Source organism: Schistocerca cancellata, chromosome 11, assembly GCF_023864275.1.
Source record: "Schistocerca cancellata isolate TAMUIC-IGC-003103 chromosome 11, iqSchCanc2.1, whole genome shotgun sequence".
NCBI lineage: Eukaryota > Metazoa > Arthropoda > Insecta > Orthoptera > Acrididae > Schistocerca > Schistocerca cancellata.
The window spans coordinates 10,671,177-10,693,891 of record NC_064636.1 but is presented as its reverse complement, the minus strand read 5'-3'; the positions used below and the strand labels follow the sequence as shown (position 1 = coordinate 10,693,891).

The 22,715-nt window shown below is 44.9% G+C and overlaps 1 protein-coding gene across 1 annotated transcript in view; it reads right to left on the bottom strand.

The window, feature by feature from the left end:
- The window catches only part of LOC126108818 (zinc finger protein zfp-1-like), a 112,758-nt gene that overhangs the window by 56,072 nt on the left and 33,971 nt on the right, over positions 1 to 22,715 (bottom strand). The window contains 3 exon segments of the mRNA XM_049914182.1: positions 3,269 to 3,737; positions 9,522 to 9,811; positions 13,851 to 14,112. Of these exon segments, the coding sequence (XP_049770139.1) occupies positions 3,269 to 3,737; positions 9,522 to 9,811; positions 13,851 to 14,112 (1,021 nt within the window).

Sequence of the window (22,715 nt, the reverse complement as noted above, 5' to 3'; positions counted from 1 at the left end):
GTGTGTGTGTGTGTGTGTGTGTGCACATCGACTCCCTTATTGTCTTCGTGCGTGCTTAGCTACTGTCGGGTATCGTTCAGGTCTTCGTGCAAGTGTTTGTCAGATTCCAATGACGACCATTTTAGGTGTTGTCGGCATTCCGAGTGAGTCGGTCGGTTGCTGTGGACCGTGGAAGCTATCTCCGCGCGGTGCAGTCGGCTGAGTCTGCAGGCAGGCAGTCCCTGTGCAGTGTCGGAGCGTGTGTGGAGCTGTCCGGTCGCTACGAGCTTCGTGGTGCTCTGACTCGGGATGTCAAAGTCGAGTAGTGGTTTCATGTACCCGAGCCACGTCCATTTGCGTTACGTGGTTCGTTATTGGGGAGGTTTCCCTGTGAGCGACACTGAGTGTTTGTATTGCTGGAATTTAGTCGCCATGTGGTGGAACTAACTATATCGGCTGACTACAATTCAAGTGCACCGGCAGAATTTTCCACCTTGTGGCCGTTAGTGTTCCAGTTACCTGCCCCGGTCACTAACATAATTTCAGGCAGTGTCCTTTCCTCACCTGATGTCGTTGTCCGACACTGTGGGTAGTTCGACAGCTTAATACGTATACATATTTGATTGTGGATAATAGTGCCCATATCATTTTGCATTTGAATTCTCACGTACCGATTGGTGGCAAGTCACTCGTCTGTCGGCCGGTCCGTGGCTGTCACTCGGTCGTGTTCCGATGGATCACCGACGTGAACGAGGGCAGACCGACCCCCTGGAGGCTTCCGAGTGCTGTTGTCTCTACTGTCTTTCTCAGCGGTGTTTAATTGTCTGTTTACAATCTATCAGAGCTAATGATAAAAGAAAAATTCTTGGTTGTACTGTGTTTTATGGATGTAAGTTTGAATTCCGACACGTAGATATTTGCTAAAAGGTTATTGCCATTGTGTTGTCTTTCTTTTAGTCCGGTTTCATCTACTAAAAACTTAAGGTTTATGGTTAAAATTTTTATAAAAATTTTGTAAAACTAATTGTGGTCCTTCAAACTTGGAACCTTATTCTTAAAATTACCTTCCAAGATTAAACATTGTGGCTTATGACCTTATTCTTAAAATTACCTTTCAAGAATAAACATTGCGAGCTTCTGCCTTTGAAAGGTTATGGTAATTTATTTTAAAATCTTGAAAATTTTTTTGTGGGCCTTCAGCCATCTTGTTTATGTTTGTCTAACCACCATTGCCTTGAAGCTTTCAACCCCATACATTTTAATGATTTTATATTCAATTTTAACTGCATTTTTATCTTGTTGATTTTTTTAGATTTCTTGTTTGGAGGCCTTGAGCCATGAAAGAATTGCATTTTGAAACTCGTAGCCGACTAAGTGCGCTTTGGTTGTAAATGTGTTGTTAAATTACAGTAAATTACAATTTTAAGGAGAAACTGACCCCAACCTTATTTGGCCCTTTCCACAATCCTAATCACTTGTTCTGCCCAGTGGCTTTAGCAGGCGTACCAATGTCCTATTTCAAAAATTATTGTAATCAACATTCTTGTGTTCCAGAACCTTCTAATCTTAAATAACGGTTACTACCAAAAGTAAGTGCCACAGTTCTGTAACCATTATTTTTCTGATTCCAAAAATGTCTACTTTCATTAGAACTTGTTATTTTACTTATCATTCAATTTAAAAAATTTCACTCATTTACTGAGAAGAGAAGAATGAGTGCTTTTCACTGAGCTATATCACTTTATAAATAAACAACTATGAACCCTGTGATCCCCGCAGAAGCAGAACATTTTTACACGAAGTTTTTATAATTTTCTCAATTTTTTCTTTATCCAAAGCACAGTTAAACAGACTTACTTATTTCCTAATTATACTTTTATTTTCACTAATTTTGGCTCTTTCAGGTTAATATTAAAAACATAATAATTCATTCTGCTTTTTACTATTATGCTTATCTGTAAGTAGAAGTGCAGAACAATGCTTCTATCAATCGGAGGCGAGCACCAAATTTATGAACAACGCAGTCAGTCGGAGGATATACTTTGTTACACGGACAAGACATAGTTGGTACCAAGTTAACGTGTGTATTACAATTATTTGGCAGCAACCTGTAATAATCTTAAAATGTACGCAGCCACGACTCCGAACGAATATCTGCACGTCAGAAACTCGACTCGACGTAACGTAGATGGGTTCCACTAACCGGTTTCGGATACGTGTAAAGTGGCTCTGTACGCACGTAGTACGTTCCGCGTGTCACCTGTAACATGTACGCGACACCAATGTGCCACCTCGCTCAGTGCACGTGGGTGGTTGTGGTCGGAAATTACTCTCGTGTACACAACCCCGAGAATGTTTATAGAACAAAGTTTGGAACATTCGATAATTTGGGACACTCGACATTATTGTATCTAGACCTGAAATGTTTATTACGCTGTAAAAAATGCCCACAATGTATTTCACAATCTGGTGCATTCCGGAAAGTTTAACACTCTGACTGACAATCTCGCCACCTGTCGGGACGTGACGATGTCGATAGCTGCCAGTCCCGTCACTCGACGGGAAGCGATTTCTCACAATTTGTAACAGGGAATCGTGTAAATTGACGGGCACAGTCACTCTCTGTCGTGTTGCGAGTGCCGGCTGATAAGATTTCTGAAATGTACGTAGCTTCTAAACTGACTGGTAGATCGAGTACGTTGTGCAAAACCGAGCTGCCAGAGGACAGAAACTGTCTGTTCGGTAGGTACAGAAACGACAGACACGGCTGACGAAATTTTGCACAAATAAGAGCCAGATTTAGTTCGTGACGACAGTGTGAAATGGGACACTGACAGTTCCCGTGACGATTCTGACTTTGTGCGAGAAGAATTGTGTCAAACTTTGATCGAGTATTTCCCAATCTAATTTTGTAAACTTTTGTCAAAACAATTGTTTACATTCATTTGTGAGAGTTTTTTTATTTTCTAAACTACGGAACATTTGTTCTCTGTCACGCATTCGGAAAATAAAGTGTAAAATTGCTTTCTGCAAAGAGTTCGGTCGAACAAATGTCTAATGTTTCCGCAACTAGTAAAATGGGAGAACACAATAAAGCAGACCGTAACTCCTGTATCTCAGAGCCACAGTAGACCGAGACGGTCTACAAAGTGAGCAGAGTCGCTTACGTAGAATACTCGGCGAGTATATATTTCAGGTGGAGACGTGTTGCCCGAACACCCAAACGTACACCTCTAACCGACACTGCCGAGGGTGGCCGAGAAATTTTGCGGAGGAGTGCCCCACCCACCTCTGCCTCTTGGCCGGGTGGTGGTGGGCCGGCTGCGGCTCTTCCACCATGACGAGCGTTGACGTCTGCTGCGGCGACGGCGTGTGGCGCGGAGGCGGTGGCGACGGCTGCGGCGGTTGGATGTGGTGCGCAGAGTGCGCCATCGACTGCTGCAGCTGCTGGAACAGCGTCGGCTGCGGCGCGGGCGGACCCTGCGGCGGAGGCGTCGGGTTCGACGACGTCGCCGCGGCGTCCGCCACGGGCGGAGGTGCGGGTGCGGTGGAGGCCGCGGAGACGGGGGCGGCCGCGGGCACGGCCGCACTGGCGGCCGACAGCGGCACCGACACCACGATGCCCTGGTGGGGGCTCGACACACCACCTGCAACTCGAGTACGCCGGAGGTCGTTCCTATAATCTCTCGGAATGCGGTCTAAAAGGTGCGGGGGTCGTGCGTGCACTCGACACCGATCCAAAAAATGTAGTAGGCCGACTGCCGTATCGATTCTAAAAACTTAATTTTAGACAACAGTTTATCAGTAATTTTTATAGTCTCCACAGAGTCGCAATGTGCCACATTTCTGCGTGTGTGACGCCCGACTGTGACGAGTGGCGAGCGGTGGGGTGGGGTGCATCTGCCGACTGTCGAGAGAGGCCGCCGAATGTACGGTACTTCAGTGTTTTCTTGTAATAGGAGTTACCAGACTGAGACGGACTGGTTGTCTCGGGTGTATGTCAGACAATTTATTCTGTTAAAGTAGAGGAATGTTACAAGTAAGTACTAATGTTTTATCAGGTGTGAAGGGTCGGCACAGAAGCAACTGCAGAGAAGTGAAAACTGATTTGGAATATGTGGTCGTAATGTAATACGAATAGGGGAGAGATAGCGACAGAGATAGAGAAGTCTAACGCAATTAGTGGTCGAGAGGATTAAAAAGGATTGCTCCTTTACTTTGGAATCTCGAAAGCAGTTACTGCTCGTCCGACACGATGTCACCATCGTACAGCTGGGGGCACACGTCAGCACAGAAATTGTGCCGTAACGACGGGAAGGGGGATTCGATACACGTGCTGTCACTGACACTGGGTACGTGCAAGTTGAATCTCACACACACTGACATGTGGACATTGTTTGTACAAGTATTGCTATTACTATTACTATTTTCTGGGATATCTTCCACCACAGCTGCACAACGGAAAATGATTACTCGATAACAGGAACACAGTTTTCAAACTAGAGAAAAAGTGCTACGACTATAACAAACCGGAAAACCAGGTTACGCTGAAACATAATGCCTCCAAATTCTTTACACTGTTCTCAATATTGTTTAAGGTATTACACGTCACACATATTACTTTTTCAAGTTTCCCCCTTCTCTGACCCGAGTTGCAAACTAGACGACTCCAAATTATAGTGACTAACATTTCGGTGTGTATCGAAACTCTATCTGCCCGCGTGAAACAGCGTGCCGTAATCGAGTATCTAACTGCCAAAAATGTCCCTACAAGTGAAATGCACAGAACGACGGAAGTCACGTACAGTGATATTATATCGACACCGGTAACGTGCAACAACGGGTCGTCCATGCTCGTAACGAAGCAGAGGACGACACTAACCTCGACACGTGTGACAGCGATCAGAGTCGGCAACTGCTTACGGAGACGGACAGGACTCGTCAGAATCGGGTCGGTGAACTCGTCAGAGAAAACTGTCCGACCCAGAAACGGCTCCCAGGCGAGTGTGAGGGAACGTACAGCCCCCACGGCAGCACAGCAGTACAGACACCTGGCCACACGGGGGGTGCCTCGCCGAGGCTCATTCCCGACACGAAATGGAGGAGTTACGAGTGAGAGGCTGACAGTTTCCTCGGCAACACTGTGACAGGTGGTGAAAGCCGGGTTCATCGTTTCGTTGCAAAATGATTCCAAAACTCTAAGAACACCTTCACGAACTTCACTTCGGTAGTGTCAGAGTGGTGCCGGCAGAGGTGAGGTCGCGAGACGGTACCGATGAACCGGTCTCTCGGCGCAAGAAATGTCCTCGTCACTGGGGTGACTCGTTAAAGAACAAATACGCGGACTGAGATTTCAGCCACCACAGCACACGAGTACTACCTAGCACGGCGAGCCGGACGGTGGGAGTGCCGTCACATTTACGCTCGCGAGAAAGCGAGGCGACGACGGTAGTGCACGGCCCCACAACCCCGAAAGCCGAGCACCGCCACGCGCCGTACGTCTGCACGGCAATTCCACATGCGGCACGGTAATTGAATAGTGACTGACACTCCCGTTTGCTGGCTCACAATATATCTGTTCGATCAAATGTAGAATACTGCTCGACAGCCCGGCACACTTACAGCGTTGGTTCGAATATCTTATATATAATAGAGGGAAACGTTCCACGTGGGAAAAATATATCTAAAAACAAAGATGCTGTAACTTACCAAACGAAAGCGTTGGTATGTTGATAGAGACAATAACAAACAGACACACATATTTCAAGCTTTTGCAACCCACAGTTGCTTCATCAGGAAAGAGGGAAGCAGAGGGAAAGACGAAAGGTTGTGGGTTGCGGATGGGTGTGTGTGTGTGTGTGTGTGTGTGTGTGTGTGTGTGTGTGTGTGTGTGCACGCGAGTGTATACCTGTCCTTTTTTCCCCCTAAGGTAAGTCTTTCCGCTCCTGGGATTGGAATGACTCCTTACCCTCTCCCTTAAAACCCACATCCTTTCGTCTTTCCCTCTCCTTCCCTCTTTCCTGACGAAGCAACCGTTGGTTGCAAAAGCTTTAATTTTGTGTGTGTGTGTGTGTGTCAACATACCAACGCTTCCGTTTGGTAAGGGCACACACTGTATACGCACGAACGTGCCGAGTTCATAACACGTCCCGCGACACTTCTCACGGCCAGTTCCGGACAACCGACGTTCAGAACGTATCAGCAACACGAAACCGGTGTTTAACGGCAGTGTAGGTTCGGGTCAAAGGAAGACTGTTCCCGGCTGAGACCACCGAACGCCGTTATGCAGCCCTAGTGTCTGTTTCTGCTCTGTCTGTAGTGTCCCGTATCGTCTTTCTGTGCATCCTTTTACAAAATGGAGGGCACGAGAAATGAGATTTACAAACTGGTCGCACTCTGGAAGGCAGAGTAGTGCCCTGGAATGTTCGAAGTCAAAGAATATTAAACATAAGCACAACTCCCTACAAAGAACTGCTGCACTGCTCGGCCCCAAAGTAGTGATACAGATAGAGAAATTAACTTTCTCATTTCTCAATGCTTCAGCAACGACGGGATTCGTTATAAGAGTTTGAAAAAAATCTGCCACCGGTAAGTTATGTGGGCTGCCGCCATAGGAAATGGCAGTGACGAAAAAAGTGTGCGACGCTTTCTCCGAGGCACAAACGGACATACCCAGAAGACAGCTGTTGGCAGTAAATGTGGGAGTGGCAGGAGAACCGTCAACAGCAGATCCACTGCCCCATTCACTGCAAATGTGAGTGCCGCTGAAGCCGAAAATGACAATTTGGGTTAATTTTAATGTGAAAATAAAAATAAATATAAATTCAATTAAGTAATTGTTTCAGTGATTAACATAATTGGATTATAGCTTACATAACCCTTCAATCCTTCAAAGAAAGTTTCAGAAACTGTAGGAAATAAGGTCAGCTTTGAAATGCGGAATAAATACGCGAGGCTTTGATGGGGATCTCCGGTTGTCAAAAAAAAGTAATAATAATAATAATAATAATAATAATAATAACAATAATAATAATAATTTAGAATAACAGCAAGTCTTTGCTTTACAGAATTTATTTACTGAAATTTGTCTTTCTTTGAATCAACTGGCCCTGTAATATCCATTAGAATTTCAAAATCTGACGGCGACATCCTCGTGAAGTTACAAAAAACGTAACGGTCTCTCAAACTCTGCTCTAACGTCACGTCATTCGCACCGCATCTTCTACAGCAATTTTTTGTCCACTACACTATTTTCTTCATCTGTTCATTTCATCAAGTATCATTAATTCTTCACCGTCACTTTTCATAGCGTACATCTCAATGCGAAAACAGAATGGTAAACGATTTCGACACAAATGTTTACATTCCTACCGACGTAGTAAACACAGGTATTGTTATACTTGGACTGCAGTCACAGTGGCACCGACAATAGGTCTCCAGAAGTTCGCTCCGTGATGTCGGCCGACAGTTCGCTCGCAGTGTCCGACCTCCTCTGTCAGTCTGTGGTGTGATCGGAGTGGTGAGAAGCTCTTCTGTTCCTATTCCGACCGATATCTGGTTCCCACAGAATGTGACGTGTACTGTACATACTTTCCTCGGTTACTGGAATAACCACATAAGTAATACGAGTGTACGAGAAAGAGGGAGAAATATTCTACTGCATACTCGAGATGAATAGGAGTCACAATGAAACTGAGATTACGAACTTTTTGTCCAGCTTTACACAAATTCAACAAAAAACACATATCTTAATGAACCTTCAATGACTGTCATTCAGCTTATGTGCTAAAGACGAATATAAATTTTAGAGTATGATAATCAAAACACCTAAAGCACTGAACACATACGCCACATTTGAAAACCGACTCGTAACACAGAATCACCACGGTACTGGCTCAAGAGCACCAGTAAGCACTAATAATAATTTGTAGACAGCTAATGTCTGCCTACCGTCACCCAAAAAAGATCCACAACAGTAACATTAAGCATCAAAATAGACATACGCCACCCTTCTAGCTTGAACACACAAGTTTTTGAGCTTATAAACTAGGCCTAAAAGTTTGGATACAAATTTTGCCAAACTGCAGATGACATGCTGCTTCAAGTAAAGATATGAGGCTGGAATAGCTTCACAGCCACAGAACGTGCTTACATTTCCCAATAGAGTAGTGATCTCAGATGGCAGACTGGGAGAGACGTCTGTGTCATTACGTTCCTCATCGTCGGGATGCCATAAACTTTTCCTTTCCTGTACTAAACTTTAAAATTTCTCAAGATCCACATTTCACATGTGGAAATCTCTAGGATTTCATTTGGGGTGGGGGGTGGGGGACGGGGGAAGAAAAGAAAGAAAGAAGAAGGCGAGGAAGAAGAAAAAGAAGAAATCTGATTTTAATTCCGCTGACCACTGTCCGAAGTCTGTACTTTTGAACACGGAGACCGGTCGCACTGAGACTCCGCACATACTGATGTACCGACTTGAAAACACCAGATGTCTTCAGCCAATGTTGGTTGTCGGAGGAGTCCACCACTGACGGTACCGAAGTGCAGCATTATCTCCATTTTATACAGTAAGGTTGACAGACAATGCGTAATAGTGCAAATAAGCACTATTAATTAATACAATTGATTCTTCTGTGATTGCAGTTCGATATTTTTTAACTTTTGTTTTTTGCGAGTGAGCACCGAAGCCGGCTCAGGTCGTCTGCTGCGTCCAGCACCGGCTACCGTATACAACAAACTGAGACGTAAGGCAACGGCCTCAGGTAGGGGGAACTCGGGACCGCTTTATTTTCAGCAATGGTCTAACGATTTTCAGATATGAAATATGTCATTCATATTTTTCTATAGTTACACAATGCATTAGGACTCTGCTGAAGTTATGTATTGTTGAAAGTTGATCCGACACATAATGACAATTTTACACGCTTCCGGATTATGCTACGAAAATTAGTCTTCCTACAAGTGTCACGACAAAGTTCAAAATATGACCTGTTTTTATTTCTGCTTCATTAAATCAATATAATACAGTTTGTAACAGATGCCTTATACATTAAATTAATTTACAAACTTGCATTAAGTGATGCTTACTATTTGGCATATTTCAGAAAAATAGTACTTTATTTTCATAATCACATAAACATCTTTTATTTCTATTACCTTTCTAGAAGTTTTTAGTTCACAAAAAGTATAAATTCATTCAAATCTGTCTTTATTGTGAAATGCAGGAATGATCTCGTAATTAATTAGACTTGCAAAATGTTCCAAGGGGGACACTATACATTGCACTCGCCACGTGGGCCACCGAAGTTTAGAGGATGAGCCCCAGGACACCACACTGACACCGTTCTTCATTTTAACGATAATTATTGTGAATTTTTTTTCTCGCTCCAGTGGGAGACCTCTGAACGAAAGTAATAGAGCCCCATTAATTGGCTCTGTTCCGCAGCATATAACAAAGACGAAAACAATATTAGTCCGAAGAAGAACAATTCAAAAAGGCAGCAACACCCTCAGTACGGTGTCGTCACACATTTACTCACCGGGGCCCCCCGCCGTGGCGATGACGTTGGGCGACCGCACCACGACAGACGGAGGCTGCGCCCCCGGCGGGACCGCGCCCCCGCCGCCCACCGTCACGTTGGCGCCGACCTCCAGCTTCACCTTCCGTCCGCCGACCACGTCCGGCACCGCCTCCCCGGGAAGGATCGGCCCCACCCCTACGTCCGGGGGCGGAGTCGGCGTCGACGCGGCGGGGCTCTCCGAGGCGGCAGTCGGCGTCCGCCGGCCGCCCGTCTTCCTCTTCTTCCCCGTGGGGCCGTCCGTCTCGTACCTGCGACAGAGGCGAAACAGTTCGGAGGTGTGCGGTGGCAAGTTTACTGCCAGAAAAGAGGTAAAGAGACGTACGGTACGGTGCCGGGACGGGAGCTGACGGCACCTGACCCATAGAGAGACAGACGCCCGAGCGACACACCGGGGCTTCGGGTCACTGCAGAGCCACGCGCGGAAGACTTTGTAACGTGTAGCAGGAAGTGACGTAACGGTGCTTGTATTATAAGTGAAAAGTAAGAGGCACTATAACTGCGGACCACACAGTAAAGGGCTATTACAATTAAACTTTCGATACTCGAGCCAGAGCAGACAAAAAACTATTTACGGTACGGGTACCCAACTTTATAGGAAGGACGTTCAGACGTGTGCTGCAGGATGTGTCGTCAGGAGTGTCAGTGCGACGACTCACCCTCGGACACTGCTACTGCTGCGGGAACGTAGGGTCGAAGCGGGAACGTCACTGTGCATTACAGTCGCAGACAGTCGATGTGGGCCCAGGCGGGGTGAGTAGGGCTTTACTCGAACATTTATTTTACCTTCGGAAGTTGGAATTAACTGGTGATTTGGGAATTGTTCCTGGGAGAGACCGACTTCCAACGGAGCCACAAATCATTTGAGATGTTACTGTAGCCACGGCCGAGAATGACGGACATACCGTGTGACCTAAAGAGCTCGTCACAACAGCTGAACATTCTGCGGTCCACCGTTCCAAAAACGCTGTGAACAATCGTGAAACGACACCTGTGCAAACGATACAGAGGTGGTCGTCACACTCTAGTGACATTTGTAACCGGAAGGTAAACACGGTACGCAATTTACAAGTGTTACTTTCCTGTGTTGAAGCAAAAATATGTTTATTTCAACGGTTTATTCATTATTACTCTTACAAAAGTTTTCACCAAGTTTCAACGGCCTACGATCAACTGACAAGTAGTGAAAATTTAATCCTAACCACCCTGCATTTGGAGCATAGTATATTGTAGTCTGTCCTCAGAGTCCAAACTCTGAAGACGCAAACGAAAATCTACTGGCTTATTATTTCCTACGAACAGAGATGTTAATTCTTACGACTGTAACACGGTGTTTTGAGAACGATAAAAGAAATTCTGTTAGTGCGCAGCTAGCTCAAATATTGGGCACAGGTTCCGGAAGAGCATAACAGAATGGTCAAAATCCAGCTAAATTGAAGCCGGTGCTCGACGCTAATAATTCCTGACAGCTGAGAGCAGAATGGCCGCTCACAGTACTCGCAGCGAGGGACTGACGCCACCACGAGTGTGGGAGGCGCCCGCCGACGAACCTCGGGGATCGAGAGGCCGACACGTGACGCTGTGTCTAAAAGTAAAGTCACTGTTCACCGTTAACTTATTTTGGTATTTGGACATATTCACCATACAGCTAGGTACGTATTCCGAGATTTCGTAACCCAAATGTATTACGACATTCCTTTTTCTTTCGAATAAATATATTACATTCACACAAAAATTTATCTAAGACTTCATATTCTGTCATATTTTTTGTTTACAGCAAATAATTGACACCAGTTCCTAGTTTCTCGGCAGGTTTTACTAAAAGGGTCAGTAAATCTTTTTGGTGACTGTCACAAAACTGGGTGGGGGGGGAAACGGCGCACCACGAAGGAATTACCCAAACGGGACGGAAATCGGCAGATGTGAATACACGTACAGACAGACGATTACACTCTCAGAAAAATTGGACAATTTATTCACAAGAAAGAGTTTCACAAACTGAGCAAGTCAATAACACATCGGACCACCTCTCGTTCTTACGCAAGAAGTTATTCGGGAATCGGCACCGATTGCCGAGGTAGGGTTCGGAACACAGAGACGAGCAGCAGAAACCCTCGCCGCACGCAGGTGGGCACTATCTCGCCGAAACGATCGACCGGGTTTGCTCGCCACAAAGGAGGTCAAAATGAGGTGTAGTATGTCATTAATGTGCTGCTGTGCTGGAAGGGAGCAGCAGATGACAACAAAACGGGTCCTGCTACATAGAGAAATGGCGTCCCAGATGTCGGGCCGTACGGCGGGTGACGGTCACATTAGCATCTCGCCGCTGTCCGGGGAATCGCCGGGTATGTCTTTGGCCCGAAAACTTACTGACTGGAAGAGAACAGTCTCCGGTGACGAGTCGAGCTTCAAAGTGAACACGACGACCGACAGAGAAACGTCTGGAGGTGCCCGAGACGGCAGTGCGATACCGCTACGACTGTTGCCATTCGTAACGCCTGACAGCCGGGAGTGGTGGCCAGGAGTGGTATTTCTTTACGTGGCGGGACACCTACGGTTGTCGTCTGTGGTACTCTTTCGGCACAGTAGTACGTCGATGATATTCTACCCCCGTTTTGTTCCACTTCACAGCACGCAATCCCGAGCTCTCATTTCGGCAACATAATGCCTGTCCGCACACGACGACTTTCTACTGCTCTTTTCAGCTGAAGGTTTGTTATTAATTTAAATATAAAGGTCCTAGTCATACAGACAGCTGCATCTTACTGCAGTTACGATAACTCTGTATCATTGATTCCTCGGTATTCGTGTTAATGCCAATCAAGATTTCTTATCTTTTTTTGAAAAAAGCTGTAAACTGCCTGTATTATACGTAATATACAAACAGAAATAACATATCAGATCACTTGAAGTTTGTTCTTGTAGTAATTTATTTATTTAGTTTATTTTGAGCTCTCATGTTATCACTAGTATGATTAAAATATTTGCCCTTACATCGAGTTTAATACCAAAAGACCAAATTACATCTCTGTGCAAACTAGGCCTATGCCTTATCTTCCTGTCAAGATCTTTATTACAAGCAACATTTGCAAAGCGCATTGCCGGAAAAGTCTCGCCATCAAAGTGTAAATTAATATAATTTGTGTGGAAATGTGTGTAGTGATATAACAACTGGAGTTCAAAATGGAGACAGACAGATGGACACTAACCAAAAAAAGCCACCTATACTGACGCAGTAAGTAAAGAAAGAAATTTACACCCGTATCGACAGATTACGGCGATACATTAAAGTGTGTTCCATTGTTTTGTCAGAGCCAGCACCCAGCATTTTGCTAGCAGTAATGATGTAACACTTCCCGAAACTGTCTGAAGACGAACCTGAGAAGCTATGAAAACTGGTTCACGGAATAAAACGTAATTACTCAAAAAAGTGACGTGTTGCAGTTTTGTATAACGTATTTACATTCAACATACAGTCCCAGTTCTAAACTAACCATAACGGATAAGCATAATTTTCTACTGCTCATCTCTGTGCTCGGCAAACCCTACCTCGGCCGGCAAGGTCCCCAGATCCCTCCCCAATAGAGAGAGTACATTCGGAGCATTACAGGCACGATACTCCGTCAGCTCAGATTTTAACGATCTAGTATACAGACTGAACAGAATTTGGCACAATATCCCTCAGGAGGACACCCGACGACTGCGACAGTCAATGCTGAGCCGAGTAACTGCTCGCGTAAGGACCGGAGGTGGGCCGGTGTACTATTCACGTGCTCAATTTGTGAAAGTCTTTCTCTCGAGTAACTCATTCAACTTTTCTGAAAGTTAATTATTCATCTGTCTGTGCACGTACATTAAGTCTACTGACTCCATCCTTTACCAATGATTTCTTCGAGGTACATATTTTTTTTTTCTTTCTTTCTTGAAAGGTATTTAACGAAGTTTTGCACAATTTAAGAAGTAATCACAAAATGTTTATTTTTTTATGGCCAAGCAACGGAAACTCAATGAAGGAATAAAAACAATGTTGGAGCAGACAGTCTGCAGCTTACTGTAAAGAAGATACATTAAGTTGTAGTCGGGCACAATTAAAAAACACTTTTTTATGTTACAAGTCAGAAACAAGTGGAGGTCAGACTGACACAGTTTCAAATGCTGGGGCAGGAGCAGTCACCGAGTTAGTCAGAGGACGTATTCGGCCGACTGCCAATGACCGCAAAAAGTTACGACCCGAACTCAGTCACAGAATTTTTTTTTTAACATACGACAAAGCGCGCTCGGCACACGCACCCACTGGCGACGAGCCCCGGTGCGTACTTCAGCCCGTCCTTCGAGTCCCCTCCCACGACGAGCAGCTCCGCCGCGGGTCCCGCCACCGCCAGGGGGCTCGAGCCGTCGGCAGCGCGCCCGCTGTTTGCCTTGGTCACGCCGCCCGGCACGGTGGGGGGTGCCGCGGGCTTCACTCCGCCTGCCGCCGCCGCGCCGACCGCTCCGCCAGAGGACGGGCCGCCGGAAGTGATGCCGGATGCCGTCTTCCGCTTCGTCCCGGTCGCTGTGGAGAAGAAGCACTAGGGTTTAAAAATTGCCTTGGCGAATATTGTCTATAAATTCTCCTTCACAGTAAATGAGACTGACTAAACGTAAAAAACATGCACTCTCCCACCCCCTACCCCTCTCTCTTATATACATATAAATAAAAAACAAAGATGCTGTAACTTACCAAACAAGAAAGCGCTGTTATGTTGATAGACACAATAAAAAACACACAAACACACACACAAATTCCAAGCTTTCACAACCAAAAGTTGCTTTATCAGGAAAGAGTGAAGGAGAAGGAAAGACAAAAGGATGTGGATTTTAATGGAGAGGGTAAGGAGTCATTCCAATCCCGGGAGCGGAAACCGCCGTCTACCTAACCTTCGTAACCTCTTGGTTCGTCCCTATGAAATCCCCAAACCACCTTCCCTACCCTCTGGTTCCTACCCTTGTAACTGCCCCCGGTGTGAAACCTGTCCCATGCACCCTCCCACCACCACCTACTCCAGTCCTGTAACCCGGAAGGTGTACACGATCAAAGGCAGAGCCAGGTGTGAAAGCACCCACTTCATTTACCAACTGACCTGCCTACACTGTGAAGCTTTCTATGTGGGAATGACCAGCAACAAACTGTCCATTCGTACGAACGGACACAGGCAGACAGTGTTTGTCGGTAATGAGGATCACCCTGTGGCTAAACATGCCTCTGTGCACGGCCAGCACATCTCGGCACAGTGTTACCCCGTCCGGGTTATCTGGATACTTCCCACTAACGCCAACCTGTCAGAACTCCGGAGATGGGAACTTGCCCATCAGTATATCCTCTCTTCTTGTTACCCGCCAGGCCTCAACCTCCGCTAATTTCAAGTTGCCGCCACTCATACCTCACCTGTCATTCAACAACATTAATGCCTCTGTACTTCTGCCTCGACTGACATCTCTGCCCAAACTCTTTGCCTTTACAAATGTCTGCCTGTGTCTGTATATGTGCGGATGGATAGGTATGTGTGTGCGCGCGAGGGTATATCTGTCCCTTTTTCCCCCTGAGGTAAGTCTTTCTGCTCCCCGGGATTGGAATGACTCCTAACCCCCTCCCTTTAAACCCATATCCTTTTGTCTTCGCATCTCTTTCCCTCTTTCCTTATGAAGCAACCATGGGTGGCGAAAGCTTGAAATTTGGGTGTGTGTTTGTGTTTGGTAGTGTCTCTATCAACATACCAACACTTTCGTTTGGTAAGTGTGTGTGTGTGTGCGTGTGTGTGTGTGTGTGTGTGTGTAAAAAAATTGAAAGCTTCACAGGTCACATGGAGTTTGTGAGGCCACCTCCTTTCCAGTAATTTTTATTCTGGTTTTCGTTTATTCCGACATTTGTCAACGAAGTCAGAGATTAATGTTTGTCACATAATTACATGATACACTGGTGCATTTATGTAATTTTATACTGTTCTAAATTTGTCCATAACATAGTAACAGTACCGTAAGTTTCTGTGAGATAATGCTGTGCTACGAAAATTAACTGTCCTTTGGATTGTGCTCTGCAGTAACCTAGATACAAAATGAAAAACATAATCTGGTTTTTATTTGTTCTTTCATATCATTTGTAACTAATACCATGGAGACCCATTACTTTCCATACTTATTTTACTTAATGTTAAAGAAAGCTTTGTTGCTCATTGTATTATTTATACTCCGAAGTCACAGAAATAACTTATGTTGTAAAAGTTAAATAAAAACAAACCTTGTAATGTAGCATACTTTGGAAATAACTGAATATTTTTCATAATTCTAGAATATCTTTGCTCCTATCATATATCAGGGAATTTTGCAGTCATAAAAAATGTAATTTAACTTACATTTGTCAGAATTTCATAAATCAAAAATTGTGCAACCTACTAATTTGAAGCACTGAAATTTCTAGAACATTCTGGAAACAATACTGCTTTATACAGGATGATCCAAAAGTCAGTTAACATTTGAATATGCACTAATGCACGGAATAAGAGAGGCCGAGAGGTAAAAATTTACACACACGCCTGAAATGACATAATATTTTATCGAAATAAATTAAAAAAAGAGTGCAAAGCTGACCCACATACCACTGGACAACAACACATTAGTGATGCCGCACGAGAATCACGTGTAAAATGAGCTGTTGCGAGAGAGGGAGTCAGACACATCAGCAATCGTAGCGTGACAAGAAAGTCGGTGCGGTGTGATTTTACCACATCCATCGTGATCGGACCCTTCCTGTTTGAGGAAATACAGAGTGCTGCTATTTAAACTGTCAGTGGGACGGGTACACGGTATGTCAGTAAGTTAGACAATTGCACCATCCCCAGCCTGGCTGATAAACAGCTGCCAGAAGATATGACTTTTATATGGGATGGCGCTCTTCCCAATATTGTTGTGCACACAGAACGTCTCTCGCGCACATTGTTCGGTGAGAACCGTGTGCCAAACTGCCACTTTTGTCACGCTCGGCCTCCCGGATCACAATCTGAATGATTACTGGTTGCGGGGTTACACGAAGCCTTAAGGCTACCGCAATCGTCCGACCTCATTAGGGACACTAAGAGGTAAAGTCTGATGGCCACTTCTCAATGCACCTACTGATATGCTGTGCACTGCTGTTCACAACACTGTCCCTTGACAACAGGAACAGTTGACGAATGACGGCTGGTGTCTTGAGCATTTCTTATAAAGAACATAATCTTTGATAAAGATCAATTGTTATGCCAATCTCCCCCCCCCCCCCCCCCTGCATACAGACTACTGCTACTTCTCATTCTTCTTCGTTCTTAGTGAGAGTCAATCAGCCGTGGTACGTAAGAACTTGTACTACACATACAGAATGTCTTTTTTTTCCCCCTCCCCCCCCAAAAAGTGTTACACAAATGGCTCTCTGTTGCGTAAAAACGGTATGTTGTGATTCTGTAATCAAACCTTCAGGTAATCAAAAGGGTGATAGAAATCATTGGCATAAAAATTTCGTTAAACTTCAATTAAGTGATTCAGTATTTTCAACAAAAAAGCCTGGATGAACCTTAAGATGATGAATATTATTATCTAACAATGGAAAACCCAGGATGGAGCAACAACAATGTTCTGAAAAGGACAGATTGCTACTCACCGTATACAGGATACGTTCAGTCGCGACAAAAAGACTGCTGAACAAATAAGCTTTCAGCCGAGAGGCCTCCTCCTGAAATAGGTACTCACTGGGAGTGCACAGGTGAAGTTTTAGCAGTCTAGCCACAAAGGGGTCCTCACATCTCCCTGTCTGCTGCAAATGAGGTACCCACTACACTTGTCGCTAACTGTATACAAAAAGGACTGGGTTCTAATTGTGCAGAGGAACCGTTTGGCTTTGCAAATGGATACACTACAATACGGTACAACACAATGTAGTGTGCTCTAAATCAGACTGGGTCAACTCGAACTCAATGGACAAAATTCTGAAGATCGTTCAGGAATATTTCCCCGAGTGATTTGGCAAAACGAAAATGTAGTCTCCATCACATTTACCTTTCTATCTGTGTCACACTGCACAACAGCGGAAATGTCATTTCTGTGTGTGTGTGTGTGTGGTGTGTGTGTGTGTGTGTGTGTGTGTGTGTGTCTTTTTTGCGTGTATGTTTGGATACAAACTTGCCTCGCTCACACGGTCTTCACCCTGAAGTTTGACCTCGCTGCTGCTCATTTCTGTCTTAGACTGCAGTGTCAGTTGTACAATACTGGGCAGCAGGGACATGCCTGCCAGTTACAACTAATCTGTGCACAGGGGCGTCTGTTTTAGAGCAGACTGCGACGTATATTTCGATTAAGAAAATCTGCGATTCCGTCCATTTTTCCGAAAACGGCAAATCTGACATTCAAAAAGAGAGCCTTCAGGACTGATACGTTGTTTGGAAAACCTGGTCAACATTTCTTTCTTTCTCACATTTTCTGTAATATTCTGGAAATCCATTTTTAATAAATTAATTATAGTATAAAATTCCAATCAATTCTTTCATCAGTAATTGACAGATACTTCAGCATTTTGCATTGTTTTATTGTGAAAACAATTTCAAAATTACCTTCAACAACACGTCATTTTATTTTGATAAATTGAGTTCGCGTCTCTAACATCGTTTTCTCGGTAGAATATTAACTGGGGCTCCCCGCGAAATCAAATCGCCAGTGCTCGACATTGGAAACCTGCGATGGCCCCGTTCAGTTTCTCGAGTGTCTCCGCTCGGTATTCGCACGAGTCGCTCTCGGCTCGTTTTCGTGTAAGACGGAGTGAAGTATTATTTTGTGAACCGATTAGTTTAAACACTGTAAATAAAAGAAATGTCAATTTTCATAATCGGGAAAGGAAATACAGTATCTTCAATTACAAAATCTGCAATTATTTAATAGTAATACTCTGTAACAAATTTCAGTACATTTTAAAATGAGAAGTTAAATTGTCAGAAACTGAAATAGGCAATACACTATGACACTTTATTATCTACAAATTAATACCTTCGCTAAAACATTTCGGACCTGGACCTCCCGAAGAATCAAACTACACAAATATTTTCAGACGATGAGCTGAGAGTATTTTTCATTGTTCTCCAGTCTGTGCAACAACCATCATTAGAACAGCTATTCTGCAGCCCTATTTTCCCTTAGATTTTGTTCTGCATTCATAAATCAGACATGCTACAGAAAAACAAATGCGAGAGTTTAGTTTTCACCTCCACTAGATATTCTCGCTAATTCGACTGTGGGGACAGTGCTGTCACACAGTGAAGAGTCGGCCGAGATGCACCTCACGTGTGGCTGCACCGAGTGTGACGGAACGGCAGCACGACAATACCACACCGAGCTCTTCCCAGACTCGCGGCAGCCGTACGATATTACTTTTGTGTTCTAGATTTTCATTATTATTTTATTAAATACTTTTCTACTGTTACGTGTGCAGCCTCACAGAATCAGAGGTAACTCGGATTAACGAAGTCAATTATCTTTAACTCTGTAACAAGTCGTCAGAGACCAAGTGGTGACCGTACGGAAACGCTCGGGAAATGACACCGATAACTTTATAAATTTTGTCTCGGAAGTGCGGGTTAGCCCCGCAGAGTGGAGACGTTGACTCGTTTCGCCACCTCCTCCAGGCTCGAACAGTATGTGCCCGCATACTGAAGGTACTCTGTAAAAGGTCGTTTCCGAGTGTCACCGGGTCTTCCTCTACTCCCGTGTCCGTCCACCAGTTCCCACGACATTGCGGATTTGCAGATTCTTCCTCTTTTCGTACGCAGTGCACGCCCCACGAGCTCCGGTCTCCTTTCGGCAACGATTTTGTGGGGGGGAGGGGTCACGAAGAATGTTATCGATTCTTAAACTGAGAAAGGGTAGGAAGAATAGATGCCCGAGCTGCTGGTGACACTGTACTGTCCCCCTCTAGAAAAGATGAAAGAAGTCAATTTTAACTACATTACTGTCACGTATAACCGACACACGAGAAAAAATTACTACAAACTGAGAAAGAAGAAACAGCCAAACGATAGGTTTTCGTAATTAGTGTGCCGGTGTGCTATCACGCACAAACCGTTACTACTTATATTCGTCGCCGTGACGGCACAGCCCGCAGCAAGGGAAGCAATACATTAGTGAGAAAGTCCAGGTAGTGTGTCCCAGTTAACCTCCGTGCTAGCACGTACGGCCCTATTAATCTGTCGCCGTGTACACCTGCCCCTACACCGATCGAGAATTGGTACCGGTGCCCTCTTTCCCAAATTGCTCGGGGACTCTGATCTGCCCGTACACGCCGGTTACGGAAATTCACGACACCGTATCTCGTTAACCCCGCCTCGTCAGTAAACATAATCTCGGTAAGGGAACGGCGGTTCTGCGGCACACTTCTGCGACGGCCACCGCCAAAACTGCAGCCCGCCACGACCGTCCCGTGGCCTCGGGACCCGAATGCGCCGCGGGTACGGCGACTCGCACCCGGATAAGAGAGTGAGACGCGCCTCCTGCCGCCGCTACTCGCCGCACGCCGGCGGGTTTCTCCTACCGAACACGGCACGCGGTCCTCCGTGTCGGGCGTGCGGGGCCCGCTACCGTCAGTGTTCTGAGGTGTGAGGGTTCCCGCGTCCCTCGGATGCCGGAAAAGTCTGCCGAACAGCTTATCGAAGGGCACTCTGCACTGAAATAGAAATGTCGTGGGGCTAGGGCCTCCTGTCGGGTAGACCGTTCACCCGCTGACACGTTTTGGTGTAGAGGTCACGGGCTCGCACGCTATGTCAGTTTGCTAAACTGTAGCAGTATACTACGTGCACCTTTCGACTTGTCGAGTAGTGAGGTTCCACCACTGCAAGTGGTGGAAGAGAGTAAATGCAAATGTACTACACCGTCCCTACGTACAAACGGTGCAATAACAGTAAACGCGTAAGTGAAATCTTGTTCGGAATAAGGTAAAACGACGTGACACGTACCCAGAATTTACAGAACTGTACAATAAGGCACGCAAATGTGACAAAAAATAACGTAGTTCGCGACACGACTCGAACCACACGACTGACGGCAGACCACCTGATGGTAGGAACAGTACTGCGAGTAATACTCTGCCGACACATCTGACGGAGTGCCGGTGCGACATCTGCACTAGTATCTGCAGCCGAGCGTAGTGAAGCCCTTCCCGTAAACAGTGATTACCTGAGAAAGTACGTTTCTCCGGACCCACATTTATCGAACATATTTTTCTCGTTTCGCAAGTGCTATCACCTCTCGACGTATTCGACATTCTTTTTTTAACACCCGGTATAAATGTTACGCGAGAGCAACAAAATACGGAAGAATTCTCTAAAAAACAATTTCGCCATTTTGTAGCTCGACGACTGTAGCGATCTCTCGCAGCCCTCGACCTTCTGCAGTGGTAGCTGGTGGCACAGCACAGTAGGTCCACAGCACTGAGAAACTACGGGAACGCAAACAGTCGAGGTAAAAGTTCACGAGCAGCAGACGAAACGTAACGTGTCATCTGGGATCAGAAAAGCCGTAAGAAGCCGTCTCTATTTACTGTTACATTTCGATCTGTTGACCCAGGTGAACAGATGCTGAAATAAACCTGAAATCTACAATATGTTTCCGTTGCAATTTCATCAAAAAGTCTGATGTTGATCAATAAATTTCACACAATCAAAACTAAAAAGCAGAAGATAATTATTTAAATAAAAATCAAATTTTAACACACTACATTTCTAAATCTAACTGTAAAGTACAAAATAATTTCTCCCAGCCTCAAGCAGATTCCTAATCCCTGTAAAGGTAATCCTGAAATTTTGTGATTGTGAATATTTCATAGCTATGAAAATACTTGTAAGACTGAAAATGGAAAATTTTTGGTGCATGCAACACACAACTGATGTACAAATAGTTCATCTCCTTCCTATTATCTACTACATATGCTCGACATCTTTTTCTGTTTTAAATCTTAAAAGTATTTTCATAACACACGTATTTGAGTGGAGTCCGCCTTTAGCAAAACACTATTTTGTTTTTTGTCCCACACGTTTCACTGCAGTTGCAGCTCCACGAGTGGGTTTTTTACTATTATCGCTTCGTACCACACGGTGTGGTTTGCCTGGCGTATTACGATCTTACAGTGACTGTTTTTCTTTACAGTTTCTCACCTGCAAAGTCAGTGTGACAGTGACAACTCAATTCATAGAACTTGACAATGAAGAAGGTGACGAAAAAAGAAACCTTGCAGGTGACAAACTGTAAAGAAAAACAGTCCCCGTAAAAACGTAAAACAGCAGGAAAACCACACCGTGTTGCAAGAATCCGTAATAATAAAAAACCCACTGATGATGCTGCAACTGCAGTGAAACATGTCTGGGACAAAAAACAAAATTGTGTTTTGCTAAAGGCGGACCCCATTCAAAAACGTATGTTATTGTTAAAGAAAACATAGAAAAAAGAGCTTCAACATCAAGATAAGTATTTTCATATTTATTAAAAATTCACAATCAAAAATTTTCAAGACTTTAAGGGGGTTAGGTATAGGGCTAGGAGAAACAATTTTATACTTTCTAGCCTGTCTTAAAAATGTGTTGTATTAAAAACTAATTTTTACTTAAATAATTCTTCACACTCAGCCACAATTTACTGCTTGCGAATGACAATGTCCTATGTGCGGCTCAGTTTTGTAGAAATGTTAACGGAATGTGGATTTGGTCATATCCTTTGTATCGTTATTTTACTTTTTGTGATCTGTGCATATATATACACAAAAAAACTACACACACGACACAGCACGGAGTTTCACAAACACGAAGACAAGCAGTAGAAACTCTCGCCTCGGGTGGACAGACATTATCTTGTCGAAATGTGAGACCGGCGCAGTTGGCCACGGAGGGCGGGGCGTAGATTAACGTCGATACACCGCCGTGCTTTAAGAGTGCCGTGGATGACCACCGAAGCAGTCCCGCCGTCAAATGAAACGGCACCCCACTCCCGGCTGTCAGACCGTACGCCCGGTGACAGTCGCCGGTATCTTACCGCCGGCCGGGGCATCTCCGGACACGTCTTCGACGGTCGTGAGGGCTCAGTTTGAAGTGGGACTCTTCACCGAAGATAATTCTGTTC